Source organism: Girardinichthys multiradiatus, chromosome 8, assembly GCF_021462225.1.
Source record: "Girardinichthys multiradiatus isolate DD_20200921_A chromosome 8, DD_fGirMul_XY1, whole genome shotgun sequence".
In the NCBI taxonomy this organism is placed as follows: domain Eukaryota; kingdom Metazoa; phylum Chordata; class Actinopteri; order Cyprinodontiformes; family Goodeidae; genus Girardinichthys; species Girardinichthys multiradiatus.
In genome coordinates, this window is record NC_061801.1 from 26,305,576 (window position 1) to 26,320,734 (window position 15,159).

General features: G+C 37.3%; 1 protein-coding gene across 1 annotated transcript in view; it reads left to right on the forward strand.

Moving 5' to 3' along the window:
- gnaz (guanine nucleotide binding protein (G protein), alpha z polypeptide) overlaps positions 1-14,494 on the forward strand; it is a 48,837-nt gene extending 34,343 nt beyond the window's left edge. The window contains exon 3 of the mRNA XM_047372842.1: positions 11,160-14,494. Coding sequence (XP_047228798.1) covers positions 11,160-11,504 — 345 coding nt within the window. The 3' untranslated portion in view covers positions 11,505-14,494. The remainder of the gene's footprint in view (positions 1-11,159) is intronic.
- Positions 14,495-15,159: the final 665 nt, after the last annotated feature.

Below are 15,159 nucleotides of genomic sequence, written 5' to 3' on the forward strand. Positions count from 1 at the left end.
AACGTTTTTCCGATTTAAAATTGTCTGATGCAAAACTTGGTTAAGACTGTTGGATATTTGAGCTACTGTTGAATGGCCCATTGCCCATCTGCCCATTCTCCTCAGACAAACTGCCATTCGCTGTGTATTTTCTCTTTTTCTGACCATTTGTGTTAATCCGAGTGAGAAGTTGTGTGTAAAAATGCATATTAGCAATTTCTGAAATTCTTAGACCAGCCTGTTTGGCACCACAAACAAGGCTTCATTCAAAGTAACTTAAATCTCCTTACTGGCCTATTCTAATTGCCCAGTTTGATCAACAAGTCATCTCTGCCAGATCTAGAGCTCTAAATACTGTACCTCCATGTGATTGGTTGATTTATTTGTGTTGATATTCATTCATTTTATAGTCTTAGGTGCTAAAACAGGTTTTGTCATGCAGGCGCTTTACAAAGATTTTTACAAACTTAACAAAGGCAGCGCTCTGCTTGACACCAAGTTTAGATTTCAACCATATTCTTGTTAGCAGTGGCTGCTGCTTTATTCAAGTGTGTTAGTCAAGCAAATGCAAAACATCGTACTCGAGAAAAGGCGATACTCTTAGGAAGCCAGAGTGGTTCTGGTTCTTGATTCTACAATCTACAGTTTTACTTCAAAAGCATACCTGGCCTGCAGAGTGTACAGAACCATGTCATTCTTTTCCTTAAAAATACACTCAGTGGCTCCTATGCAATCCATTCAGGAAGTCCAGTGTAGTTCAATAACAATTTGAATGCCTTTTCCTTATCCAAAGTTTTTTTTTAAATAGGAATGTAGCTGGGGTGTTTTATATGATTATAAAATACATATGAATTATGAAATGCTTTTACTTTAGCCTGTTATCTTAACAATGAATGCTATTTTAAAACAGTTATGGAATCTAAACAATTTCCCATTCATACCATTCCTATTTTTCTTATCATAATGTTTAAGAATAGTTGGACAGATATTGCATCACATAGATAGTGAAGGACTAACATAAAATTTATTTTGACAAGTTACAACTACAAAACGTACTTTTCTTTCCGTTTTCCAATGGCACAATCGCAATTAATTTCTTAAGCAGCTCCTGTATCCAGGATTTACCCTGATGTCATAGAGTTGACTCTGGAAATAGCTGAAACTTTGTCCTCACTGAATACCAATCTGGCCTGACAATTTATGGACTACTTGGATAAAGCAAGGCGTAACCAGGCTGGAACATGAAATCAATTAGTTGTATAGGTTAAAAATAAAGTCTGAGGAGAAAATGCAGTATGGTGTTAATTGGGTTCACAGAACAAAGTGTGAGGTTGTACCTGTGAGAATTAGCAGATTGTACAGGCGCCGTGTAGCAACGGGAGTTAGCTGGTGCAAGAAAAAACTTTTATAATTCACACATAGGTGAATGACAAAAAAGGAGCTTCTAAGTACAAGGAGACTTACATTATATGTTAGCTAAGATGCAAGAGTCTGCTATTTGTTTTGCAGAGATCCTATTGATATTCATGCAGCTATTTATTTTTGATGTGCACAGGTTCTTACATTACTTACTTATAAATGCTTTGTGATTCAGCTGCATTAAGCATTACCTCAGTAATCAGATGCATTTTGGTGAGAGAGCTAAGCTTCATCGAGTAAATGATGCAGGTTAATTAGCTGAAGTCTCTCACCAAGCTCGATTGTTGTTAGGTAAAGGTATTAATTATCAAGCACCACCAAAATTAAATGAAAAACTGATGAAAGAATGGCTCTGCCAGAGAGAAAATACTTAGTTTGATAATGTTTCTAAGATGTTAGCTTTCATGGATACAGTGGGGAGTTAAGAGAGTTAATGTTGACTGGTGTTTTTCTGAGAAACATATTTCTAAGAAAATTAATTATATTTTCAATCCACTCTGGCTGTCAAGAGTGAGGCAGACAGACCGATTCAACACTTGGCAGATTTGTAGATAAAGACCAAAGATGTATTCACATCCTTTTTTGCAAGATAGTTTAAAATAAACCACAACACTAACTGCATAATGCAAACTCAAAGCCTTTTACTACAGTTAAAATGTATATTTAACAGTTCAAACCATAAAGGTAAACATTTCAGAAATGTGAAATACATGTAAATTAAATATAATTGTTAAAACGTTTAAGAATAATGTAACTTCATTCAGTTCTTTATTTATTGATATTTAATCTTTAACTCAATCAAAATGCAGACATTAGCTGATCAACAGTTATCCTTAAGGTATGCAGGAAGGATGATACTATGCATTTTTTCAAATATTACAGGTATAAACATTAAGGGGCAGATGCACATGATTATTAGCGCATTTTTGAGATTTGCAAATCTCAATCTGCACATGGTTCTTATGCTGAACCAAGACGGAAATACAAATCTTGTCTAAAAATCTCTTCGCTCTGTGCTAATGTAGTTTGTCCCCATCTATAAAACATTAGAAATGGATTCAAGGGACATCTACCTGTATTTATGTATATTAATGTAAATTGGAACCAGAGTGAATAACTTTGTGAAACTAGTGCAGAAATAAGACAAAAAAACAGATGCAAACAGCAGAAAAATGAATAGGAATAAAACAGAGCACCTTACACCACTTTGTGAATTCCCCCTTCAATTCATACGTAATTAACTTTCCAGTTTTACTGGAATTGAAACTGAGTAATTTCCCTTTTTCTTTCAAGTTTCAAAATAAGTAAGTGCTTTGAACCTAATATGTACAAACACAACCTGAGATATGATAAATCTAATACAAAATAAATCACGAGGATTGATTTTGAGAATTGAATTGTTCATCTAATAGGAGTAAAGTCCAGTTTTGGTTGAAAATCTGTGTTTTACCCTGTAGAGGAATTTATTTTATTTTATATTCATGGCTAAGAACCATAACCACTCATTATTTGAAACTTCAAAGAACTCACACCAATTCTAACCCTAAAATGGTACTTGTGCTTATCAAACACTGTTTCCTGAGCTGAAGCATCATGTCTTGCGATCTTTCAAAGTCTTTGAAGGGCAGCAATAAAAAAATATTTTTTGTTAGAAGCTGAGATCTGACTGTTCTCAACAGTCAGATGGACTTAAGCTTGACTTTCTTATCTTCCCACTATTTTGGTATATATCAATAAATATGAATAAAGATCAATGCACTGAATTAAGCTGCATTAGCAAGGGCTGAGTTTATCAAAATCTATAAACACCATTTGCATCTTTATTTATAAACAGAAATAGGTCTTTTAATGTCACCAGCTAGTTTTAATACATCCTGTTTGAAAATGGATTTGTAGCTCCCATTTGTAGTCCTGCTGCTCATCTAAAATAATCAGTTATCAGAAATCCCTGTTAGACTTTATTAGAGCGATCACAGACATTGATTGTTACCTGAATCAGTTTTTATAAATCTGACAAGTGATATTAACAATAAATCTGTTTGTTGGGAAAACTTATGGCATCTCTCTGCATTCTGACCTTCTACAGAAATTATGTTCGTATGAAAAAAGACAGGGTTAAACATTTAGTGGAAGAGACAGGGTATAATGGCAATGGTCTGGTTATCTCAAAGATGTCAACTCGAGTCATGTGACTTGGACTTGTGTGCCTTTACTTTGGACTTGACATTCTCACACTACTCTCCAATTTTGCATTATTTGCTGTTATTTCAGCTTTTAACTTTGTTCTCTCTATTTTCTTCCTAGAAGCTACACCTGGCCTGGCTCTGTGTCTACCTGTGACACCTTTCTGGAGAGGGGAATCGTCCGAGCTTCTGCTGGCAACAACTTAATGCTCACCCTCTACCGATGATCGACATAGCCCTGTCTTTTAGTGTTTAACCCTTTCTCTCTCCTAGACATTGCGATTGACTGAGCTTAACTGTGACTAACTGTATGTGCTCTCTTTCAGACTCTAACCTTGAAAACTGGCTCAGAGTTTATCTGTTCTTTCTTTCTAGGTGAAACGACTAAAGGAGCCACATCCATTAACATTTACTTTTCCTTCCCATAGAAAGTACTCCTGGATCAGTGCTTCTGTGTTCTTTTTGTGTCTCTGCTCTGTTCTCTCAAACCCCCAGTTGGTCGTGGCAGATGGCCGCTCACACTGAGTCTGGTTCTGCTGGAGGTTTCTTCCTGTTAAAAGGGAGTTTTTCCTCTCCACTGTCGCTACATGCATGCTCAGTATGAGGGATTGCTGCAAAGTCAACGCCAGTGACTGTCCACTGTCTCTACATGCTCATCCGGGAGGAGTGAATGCTGCAAGTCACTGACTGGATGCAATCTGCTGGGTTTCCTTAGATAGAAAAACTTTTTATCCAATTTAAATAAAAAGCTAACTCCGACTGCACTGTTCAATGGTTAGGATTAATTGGAATGTATGTACCTGACTGTTGTGAAGTGCCTTGAGACAACATGTGTTGTGAATTGGCGCTATATAAATAAACTGAATTGAATTGAATTGAATTGAACTTTAATATTTTTATTTTTGACTTGACTCAAGACTTGGGTGGAAAGACTAAAATTTACTTGTGACTTGCCAAACACTAGCTTTGTCCCACCTCTGGGTTCTCTGACTTTGAAAAACCAAACTGGTTCTGAATTAGTTTTTTTCCCCGAACCATTAAAAACTGGTATTAGAACTGACTCTGGTCTAGCACTAGATCAGCTTCAGTGGAAAAACTCTTGTCATTTAACATCATTGCCTTGTTTTGTCCAGTAATCATTTTAATGACCCCATTCTTCCTAGCTGGAGACATGGAGACACAAACAAAAAGCAACGTCCATCTGTAGGAAAACGACACCAGTTCAAACACACAAAGTCGCACAAGAAAGAAAACAATTCACAATGATTATAGTACATTTACCCATAAGCTCATTCCCTGATGCATTTTCCCTGTCCCATCCCTGTCTTCATAATGAATCGGATGCCATGGTTACTGTTGCTAAGAAACAGGCCAGTCAAATGCTCCTAATCCTAGCGCTGTTGACAGTGAGCTGCGACAAGGAAAGGGAGGATGAGAAAGGGAAAACAAGTGGATAAAGACTGCATGTGCATACATGTATGTGCATGTGTATGCATCTGTGAAAGTCTAATGGGTGTGTTGTGTTGAATGTGGAGAGCAGATTTATATGCAAAGTTGTGTCTCCAAAACTGCAGTGAATGTAGTGTCTGAAATAAAAACGAAAAAGCAAGGATGTGATGTTTGCAGTTATTTGAGCTTCAATTTGGCAAGAATTACCTCTGACCGAAGCTTCAGCATTCTATCGACAAATTTTTGGTTATTTATACATTTCTCAGAAAAGTCTTGTCACACGAGACACTGATGTTAAATAAGACGTTTTTTAGGGCAAATTAATGTGCTTTTTGGTTCAGTCCGCATTGAAGACAAAGGAAACAATCATCACATGTGCTCTAGCGGGTTTTCTGACAAGTAATCAGTAATATTACCCTCTAATACAATCAGGTTCTGCAACAAAATTGAAAAATATTGACAGGCTAATTAATTTCAAAGAGACAGTTCAGTGGATCCAAAGTCTAGGCTTGCATTTTTAATGGCAATACTTCAGAAAGGTTTGTTTTAGTCAAAATCTCAAATGTTAATAAAATGCACCTGGAAGTGTATTTAATTACAGCAGCTACAACAGCTTTACATGTTACATGTCATTAGTTTCTCCTACAAAGCTTGGCTGTCATCCACCATAATCTTTTATTAGTTTACATTTGTACTTCAGAGGATATGTCATAACCTTCTTCTTATGCAATACCAAATCAAGATAAGGCACATGCACAGCTCAGAGGATTATCATCTGTAAGTCTCAATGAAACCATAAACATGCAAATGTTAATCAAAAAACATAGATTTCATAAAAGCACGTTGCCCCCACAAACCTAAAACAATGTAAAATAATCCAGATTTTAGAGCTTATGTTTTCAGATCTTCATCCTGCAGTGTGGCTGTCGTATGTTGAGACATTGGTAAAAAAACCCAAAAAGAAGCAGAACAAAGATGAGAAATCCTAAATAATGCAGCTCTCATGTACAATTAGTTTCCTGTTAAACGCAAAGAGGCCTGGCAGCATTTAGAATGAGCCTCGATGAATCACGCAGGTGTGGCCGCACACTTAAAAGATTTGTTTGTATGGAAACAAAGCATTGACATTGTGATTAACTTCTTCATTAATACGTAGGCTTAATTAAGGCCCGTGCTTCTCTCAAGTATGATGTGGGAGTATATGCGCGCATGATTAAATCTGCAAATCAGTTGGTGTTTGAGTCAAAGAAAGGAAGGGCTGCATGAATTAGCGCTCCTGTGTCCCCCCAGCCAACCTTTTCCTTGCACTCCCCATTAAGAAATCTCACTGCACAAGTGTGAAGTGGCCAGCTGAAGAGACGAGAGCCTCCCTGGGCTCAGCTGGCTGTCTCCTGCTATACTCTCCAAGCAGTTGCAGTCATGTTTTGACACCCTGGAAAGAGGAAGAGCGAGGTCAAACAGCCCAACAGCATTTTGTGTTGTATACATTGTTTAGGACCCAGTCTAGCCCCCTGGGGTTACACACTGATACAGCTTGTCTTCCAGCCTGATAGGATAACCTTTTGTGGGAAAACCATAGAAGAAGGCTTTTTAATGTCATGATGCAGAGTGGATTTTGCACACCCTCTATTTTGCAGAATTTTGCCTCAGATACATCTCAAGAAACAATGTTAGAGCAGCTACTGAAAACTGACCAGGCAAACACAATCAAAACATGACTTAGTAAATTATTGTTTAGTATTGTTATTAATAATTAATTGTAGGCTTACGAAGAATGCTTTTACACCTGGACGTCTGGGGGACTCATTACAATCGGGTGGGGAATGCTAAAAAGTTTCATACCTTCATTTGGTTAGGTTCACAATCGCATCGCAGTTTTGAGAACAAACCAGTGTGCTTCGGCAATGCTATGTGGTCACGCTTTAATAAGAAGCAGTCAAGTGCAACAAGGAGGCATGGCAATCTGTTTTAACATTTAATCAAAAAACGCACCTACCTCTAATTCCAATTTGAATTATGATATCTGAAATGTCAATCTCTCCGAGTAAAAATTTAAGCTATTCAAAATTTCCATTCTACATTTGTAAATAGGTGCAGCAACAAACCTACAACACAAAGATGAAAAATATGATGTTTCTGCCCTAAGAAGGATAACATTTGAAGTATCTGAAATGTGCATTGTGGATGTCCTTATGGATATCTGAAATATTAACTGAAAAATGAATTTGGTTTGAAGATCATTCGAGTGTATTAAATGTTAAATGTCTTTCCACAAAGGAGGCAGCAATCTATCCATCTGTTGCTCTGTACTCAGGGATCACATGCAACGTTAGAAACAAAATGATGGAGATGGATCGCACATACGGCAAGCGAAGATTTTTCAGATCACATATATGTCTATTAATCATATGCATTATTCATATGCATTATTCATATGCATTGCTTTCTGTCTTTAGTTCAGTGGATAGTCTAATTGTGTTTTGCTTCACTTCCAAGCAAACTGAGACTCTGGTTGTTGTATGGAGGAGTTCTGATGACCTTTCACACCTGCCCAAATGAAACAAACTGAGGAAAGAAACTCTGGTCCATTTAATGCAGACCAAACAGCACTTTAAGAAATATGACTTTTTGTTTAGGGTATGTTTTTTTGGACTAAAGAGATGGCTCAGATCTTTTTAAGCGAGGTTCTGTTAAAAGGTTGTACGTAAATGTCTTACTGCAGACACCTTTCTTGATTTCTTCATTTAAAAAAAGTCTAGATTAGTCCTGCAGCTAGTCAGGGATTGGCTAAGACCATCTTGAAAACCACTCTAGTGTCAAAAATGTCACAGTGGTTCATGAAACATAATTTTATGAACCTCTGAAGTAATTCATGATTATGTACACAGGAAATAGAGGCTGGAAGCAGTGTGCCACTGATAATCGTCCTGTAAGAAACACATATTGTAAATGGTGGAGTTCTTCCAGTCAGAGGATCTACCTAATAGAACAGTAAGGCAGTGTAATAATCTATAAAATAGTGTTCACCTAAACCATTATAATACTTTTGCTTTTACAACTCTTTACGTTCATTAGAAACTGTTATTGTGACCAGAACTTCTAGACTTATACTAAACTAAGATGCCAAGAGAGTTATCAACTGTAGGTAAGATATTAACTGCTCATAGCTTTTTAACAGAACCTCTCCTAAAAAATGAGAAACATTCCAAATAACAAAAAGCCCTGCTTCTTTGCAAACTTCCAAGAATTCATTTTAAATCTGTATTTCCATTTAATTTCACTTTCACAGTTTTCTTAGATGTGTCTGTTTCATTCACCTCTGCTTTTTTCATAGCAGCAACGTTTTCCATCTGTCCAAAAATAATGCGCTTACATCATTGAGTAATAAGCATCTCTCTTTTTTTCATTTGTTTTTTAGTAGTGCACATCTTCTGATTTGCTTAGAGCATGTTGTTTCCGTAACCTTTTAAACAGCAGTCCTCCATCTGACATCTTCCCAGTCACAAGCTGCTGGCTAGTTGCCACATGCCAGCAGCTGCCCTGAACAGTTCAACTTTCTCTTCTTCTGTTTTCTCTTACATACATTCAACATCACATGAGCACAGGGTGCATGGAGGCTCACAAGGGCATGCATTAATTCACATTCTCACGCAACCAAAGGGATGCTCACAGGGTGATAATACTCCAGGTGAGATGTGGAAATCTAACTCAAAACCATGTCTGCATAACATTTGTAATATTTTGAATATAGCGAAATCAAATGAGAGACACGTGACTGTGTCAAAGTTGTTCATAGCTAATAATGTAGCCTCCATTCGTCCGTCTGACCATCCATGACATCCCAACAGGGTCACTGATGCCCATCTTCATCTGTCTTTGAGAAAGTGTAGGGATACACTCTGGGAAAATTGTCGGTCCATTATAGGGCCAGCAGAGTAACAGATAACCATGCACAGACACTTAAGTACAATTTAGAAGAACTTAACATGCATGTTTTTGCACTGTGGGAGCAAACCAGAGTCCCTAACAAAGGTGTTGTGCAGGTTCACTCTTTGCAAGAAAAGCTTGAAGTTCAGTTCGCAGAAGTTAAGAGTGAGTAAATCATGTTTAGTTCCATACGTGTCACTTCACTGTTAAACTGATTGATTTTACAGTCATGTAAAATGTGTTTTTAACATATTTGAACATGTGAGTTTTTGTGAAATGTAGAAAATACCTTTTACTTTCTGAAAATGTCAAGAAAAATGCAATTTCAGATGAGTTATAAATTGGGACACCTCCACATTTATTCCTACTTAACCTAAAAAAGTCTTTACCTGCAGCAGCCTCCTGCTACTGTTGATATGAACGTGTATCACTCTACAATCAAAAAGAGACTGCGCAAGTTTAACAAAGATTGGAGGTATGCAAGGAGAAACCCTTTGCTCTATAAGGAAACAATAAGGCCAGACTAAGGTTTGCCAGAGAGAAAGTAGATGTAAATCAGGACTTGTAAAATAACGTTCTTTAGACAAATGAGTCTAGAATTGAAATATTTGGACAACAGAACAGAGGAAGAACCAAGTACCAATAAATTCTACCATGTCTTTCTTTCCTTCCTTCCTTCCTTCCTTCCTTCCATCCATCCATCCTCTCCCTGCATTGTGATCCTCCACAAGAATTCAGAATACCACAGAGGGAGGATCAAATATTTACTGGATGAGATGCTTGTAATGAAGCAATAATGTGACACTTAGCTGGCTCTCTGGCTGTAAAAAAACAAAAACTAATACTTTTATAAAACCAATTCATAATTGGATCAATATTATCTCTGGTAAAGCCCTGGAACTGCTTTGGTGGAGAAACATAATTAGAAACAGGCCATTTAAGTAAAATAAAGTTAGAACCTGTTGTGTTATATCAACAATACTTATGATGGTCCCACTGAAAATTGAGAAACAACAAAAAGTCTCAAGGATTTTCTTTCTTTTCCTTTTTTATACCATGTCTGCATACTCTATCTCTGAATTTCTACAGGGGGAATGCACACCAGGAATAAAACTTTGATGTGTAAGATGTTGATTTTTAAAATTACATTTAAGCAAAGGTGAAAAGCATGCAATAATGGGTAACAGGTCTCCAAAAATACTGGAGAAGATCATACAATTTGATTTGTTCATAACAGTCTGACTGCTTGGCACAAACCAGACCCTTCTTCTTTTAGGGAAAATATTGTGACGTTTTTTGCAACCTTCCAAATACTGGATGTCTATGAAGATTTTTTATAACTGTTTGAGGTCAGCCCGTCCTGATCGTTTTTGAGCCTCAGCAAGTTCACAGAAAATGTGACTTGTTATCCTTTATGCAAATTTAGCGTAAAAAATCACTGATACCTTTTAAAACCACTGATAAAAGTGATAATGTAGACATTAATTCAGCTTCCACTTTTCAGCCCAACCTTATTTTCTTGCTGTTCAGACAAAAAATTATGTTTAAATTACTTTTCAATGTCCTTTTTAGTTTGTCCTAAAAAAACAAATTGTTAAATGTTGCAACAATGAGCTGCTGTCAGTTTGTGTTCCTCAGGTAAAAAACAGCCTTGTTAAGTTTAAAGTTCACATATTATATTTGCAGTTCTCATGAACATGTGCATTTGAACTTGTTTGTGCAACAAACTGCACGCAGGCAGTGAAAATGAGCGTTACCCTCTTTATCTTCTGTTCAAACAGTCCATTCAGGTTATCTGCCTCACAGCATCAGTTGTGAAAATAGTAAATAACACGTCCTCTTTAGCTGATCATTTTACAATAGCGGACATGCAGAAAATGGTTAAAGATGTAGTAAACACTTTCACAGGAGAGAGAGAGAGAGTTCAAACTGAGGTCTTGGTCTATCTGAGTCTTAAATCTGTGTTGACACAACAGACGATTTGTGCATTTGATTGGTCAAGCAAATTTCTGTGACGTGTGAGGCTGTTTTCTTTTTGTTTTTGATCCTGACACCTGGTGGAAACCTTAAGTGTCTGATTGGCTTACCTGAATGTCAAACTCCATTGAACATGATAAACTGTGTTGATCGGAGCAGAACCTTGCATTTCCTTTGAAACTGCTTTTCCCTGTTCTTATGTCTTCTGTTTCCGTGCCCACACAGAGCCGCATGGCAGAGAGCTTGCGTCTGTTTGACTCTATCTGCAACAACAACTGGTTCACCAATACATCGCTCATCCTCTTCCTCAACAAGAAGGACTTGCTGGCTGAGAAGATAAAACGCATTCCCTTGACAGTGTGTTTCCCAGACTACAAAGGCCAGAACACCTATGAGGAGGCAGCCGTCTATGTCCAGCGGCAGTTCGAGGACCTCAACCGCAACAAGGAGACCAAGGAGATCTATTCGCACTTCACCTGTGCTACCGACACCAGCAACATCCAGTTTGTGTTCGATGCTGTCACGGACGTGATCATCCAGAACAATCTGAAGTATATTGGGCTATGCTAGGACCTGACACTGGGTGGGAGGTGCGTTCAGGTGGATTTTGGCAGCGGGTGAAATGCGGGCAGCTCAAAGGCATTTGGCCCCTACCAGCGGGCACCATGTTAGTCTGTCTGCTTTCAACGAGGTGCAGCAGAGAACTGAAGACAAAAATCTGTATTAAGAAGGTCAGGTTGGATTATACTGTAGATTCAAAAGAGCTGCCGGGTTGTGGTTGAGATGGGAATTTTTACCCTATGTGTTTGCACTGAATTTAAGTATGCAGAGACCCCACACATAAACACACACATGCACACATACATCTTTATGGTTTGTTCCCACACAAGGTATTTGGGTCAACTCTCATTTGACAGAGCGACACTGGATATCCCAAGATGACTTCCCTTGTGAAATCTGAGATTGAGATCCAGGTGTGTACTGGCAGTTTTGTTCCCCTGTCTATTATTTGCCTGAGTCAATTAATGCTGCTTTACGATAAATAATCTTGACAAATCAATGCTGTTTTGTGGTGGGGGAAGCTTCACCCATGTAGTAGGAAACAGAGTGCACCCGATGAGGTGTAAAGCGAGTCTCTGTTTCTGAGGGGGAACAAAGTCAGATGTGATGTCACAGAGTTGCTGCTGAAAAAAGCAAACTGTCACAACCTAAAAAAAATGGGCGAAACTTATTTTCAGCACACAGCAGTGCCTTGCAAAAGTTTGGCTGCCTCTTGAACTTTTTTTTCACATTACAACAACAAACTTCAATGTATGTCATTGGGTTTTTATGTGATAGATCAGCACAAAGTAGCACATAATTGAAAAGTGAAAGAAAAATGATACATGGTTTTCAAACGCATTATAAATAAGAGTATAGTGCCTTTGTTTTCAGCCCCTTTTCCCTAAATAAAATCAAGTATAACTAAAACCCTTCCGGAGTCACTCAAGTAGTGAAAAGAATAGGGTTGTATAATTAAATACCACTAAAAGACATATGTCTAGCATAGGAGCCAGAGGTTTGTTATACTACTGATCAGTTTGGCTAATAACTATCTGACCACCATTCCAGATGGCCAGTGGGTCCTTAAATATTAAACATTTTATATGAAATATAATGGTATGTACACCCACCGAACACTGACTTATACATCCTTGATCCTATAATATGTGCGCTTTTCAGAACAGGACTGCAATAAAAGCAACACATACTTTGAGGATATCACATGATTTCATGTTCCACTAAAACCCAGTAATTTCTTAATTTTTAGACCCAGCATGCAAAAACAGCACCAATAAGACCAATAACCTTAATAGAATGGTCAGGGATAAAGCTGTGGGGACGTTTATCCCAAGCTTTCTAACATCTTATGGGGTTCAGTCTATCTTCAAAGACAAATAGTATAGTACAACTGCAAACCTGTCAAGACACTTGGTGTCACATGGTGGTCACAACATAATGCTATTTAGAGTTGATGGAGAAAATGAATAGAATTGACTACAGACCAATACTGACCGAACACCTGTTATTAATTTAGACTCTGGATGTGAAAAGCTGGTGGTGGCTAAAGATTCAAAATACTTGTGGCTGAAATTTGTTCTTGGGGGGTTGCGCACTATAGCGGTAGAGTGGGTGCCCCATATACAGACGCTATGGTCCTCGATGCAGCCATCCTGGATTCTAATCCCGAACACTGAGAACTTTGCTGCATGTCTTCTCTCTGCCCATTTCCTGTTTGGTAACTGTCAATAAAGGCCATGAGTACCACATAATCTCAAAAGAAAAAAAAAAGAAATTAGTTCTAAAAGTAATGGCCCAGGAGGCTTTAATGACTTTTGAAGGCAATTAGTTGTGCCTCAGTTTAATTAGTGGTGTCTGAGTAAAGGGGTTAAATATAAATTCACAAAACACCTTTCATATTTTTGTTTGTAAAATTTTTTGAGAACCACCAAAATGTTACTTTGAAATCATACACTACATTGTATTGGTCTATCAAATAAAATCCCAATATACATATGATTGCGGCCATTAATAAAAAAAAAAGTGAAATTCAGGAGGTAAAAACACATTTGCAAGACACTGTATTTCTGGTCTTTTCTCCGGTTGAACTTCTAATGTTGTTATTTTTTTCTCCCTCATCTTTTATTTAATCTTTTTGTGCTTTCAAAAGAAAAAAAAGTCACATAAACCTGCTCTTTAAAGCAGACCACTGACTTAAAATACCAGACGTATGTTACACTCAGATAAGTAAAAAAAAGTATTTATAACCATTCCAAAAGTCCAACAAGAGACAAAAAAATTGTGCCAAGATCAGTTTGTAAATAAAACCAGATCCCATACATTTCTTTTCTGTTTTGTTTTTATGGAAAATAAATTAAAACATGCATGATTTTGTTACTTTGGGATACTAATATATATTTTCTTTGGGATTATGTTTTTTTTTTTCCTTCGGGTTTAAATAATATGTTCCCAAAAACTATATATAAAGTCAAACACTGTGTACGATTGTACAGTTCTCAGAGAGAAATCTATTGTAATAGAGATTTATGAATATAAAAACGCTGAGAAAATGTTTTGATGTTGACGAAGATTACAGTGATGTAATGACGACAAAACACTCTTTTAAGGTCATTGTTTGAGGACAAAGTGGATCAAAGAAGAAGAATCTAAAACATCATAAAACATATCTTGAAAGTTCAATCTTCCTTACATGATCTAAGTGCAAATTGTCAGTCGCTATGATGTAAATATACTGTAAGGTACACTCTTTGTTCTAACAAATGAAAATAAAGGATGGGTTGGGATACTGTCTGTGACATAAAGAGATAGCAAGAGACAGACGAGGAAGATCCCTCGCATCTCTTCCCTCTATCTTTTCGGCTCAGAGAACAACTCGGCCAAGGGCTTCGAGCTTGGCTTTACAGGATGTCCACTTCAACAAAAATATGAAAAAAACAAAAAAATGAGATATGAAATTTAAAAGGACGATAACTATGAATAAAACAACTTATGCAAATTTTTATGGTGTAGTGAATGTGTTTTGTGGGTGGTTTTTGTCTCACTTCAGCTGTTCTTGTTTCACTATAATTATTCATAAAAATAATTTGCAACCTCCTAAGTCATCGTATAAAAGAAGGGGGTGTTGTGGGGGGTTTGTCCTCTGTGTACAATGTAGCCATTGGACCTAGAAAGCTTTGGGCATGAAGTATGCAATTAAATTACTCCTGAATGAACTTGGCCTCTGTGTGGTGGGATGACAGGATTCTGCTCTAATTAGTGTATAAACTCTTGCTGACCCAATAGGTCACCCAGTAGGTCTGCCAGTTCACAAACGACTTTTTCTAAGACCTAAACCTTGCAAGACATAAATAAGAGCATAAATAGAAGAAAGACTAAATATCAGTGCTCAACACTTTCAGTAAATTCATCCATCATTGTAGTGACTTAATCTTACACTGAAAAACTTTAAAGATGTCAGGTTGTGCTTCTTGGAGTAGGATCTAAATGCAGACAGGAGCAGAACGGTGAATAGAAAAAATGTAATAAGTAAAAGGCGAAACCTTATAGGCAGGCATTAGGTGGGCAAAACATGGAGCAGAGGCAACAAACAAGCATGAACAGGAGCTGATATGGCATGAAAGAGCAGTCATGGAAAGGCGTGGCATGGTAAACAGTAAACTCCAGT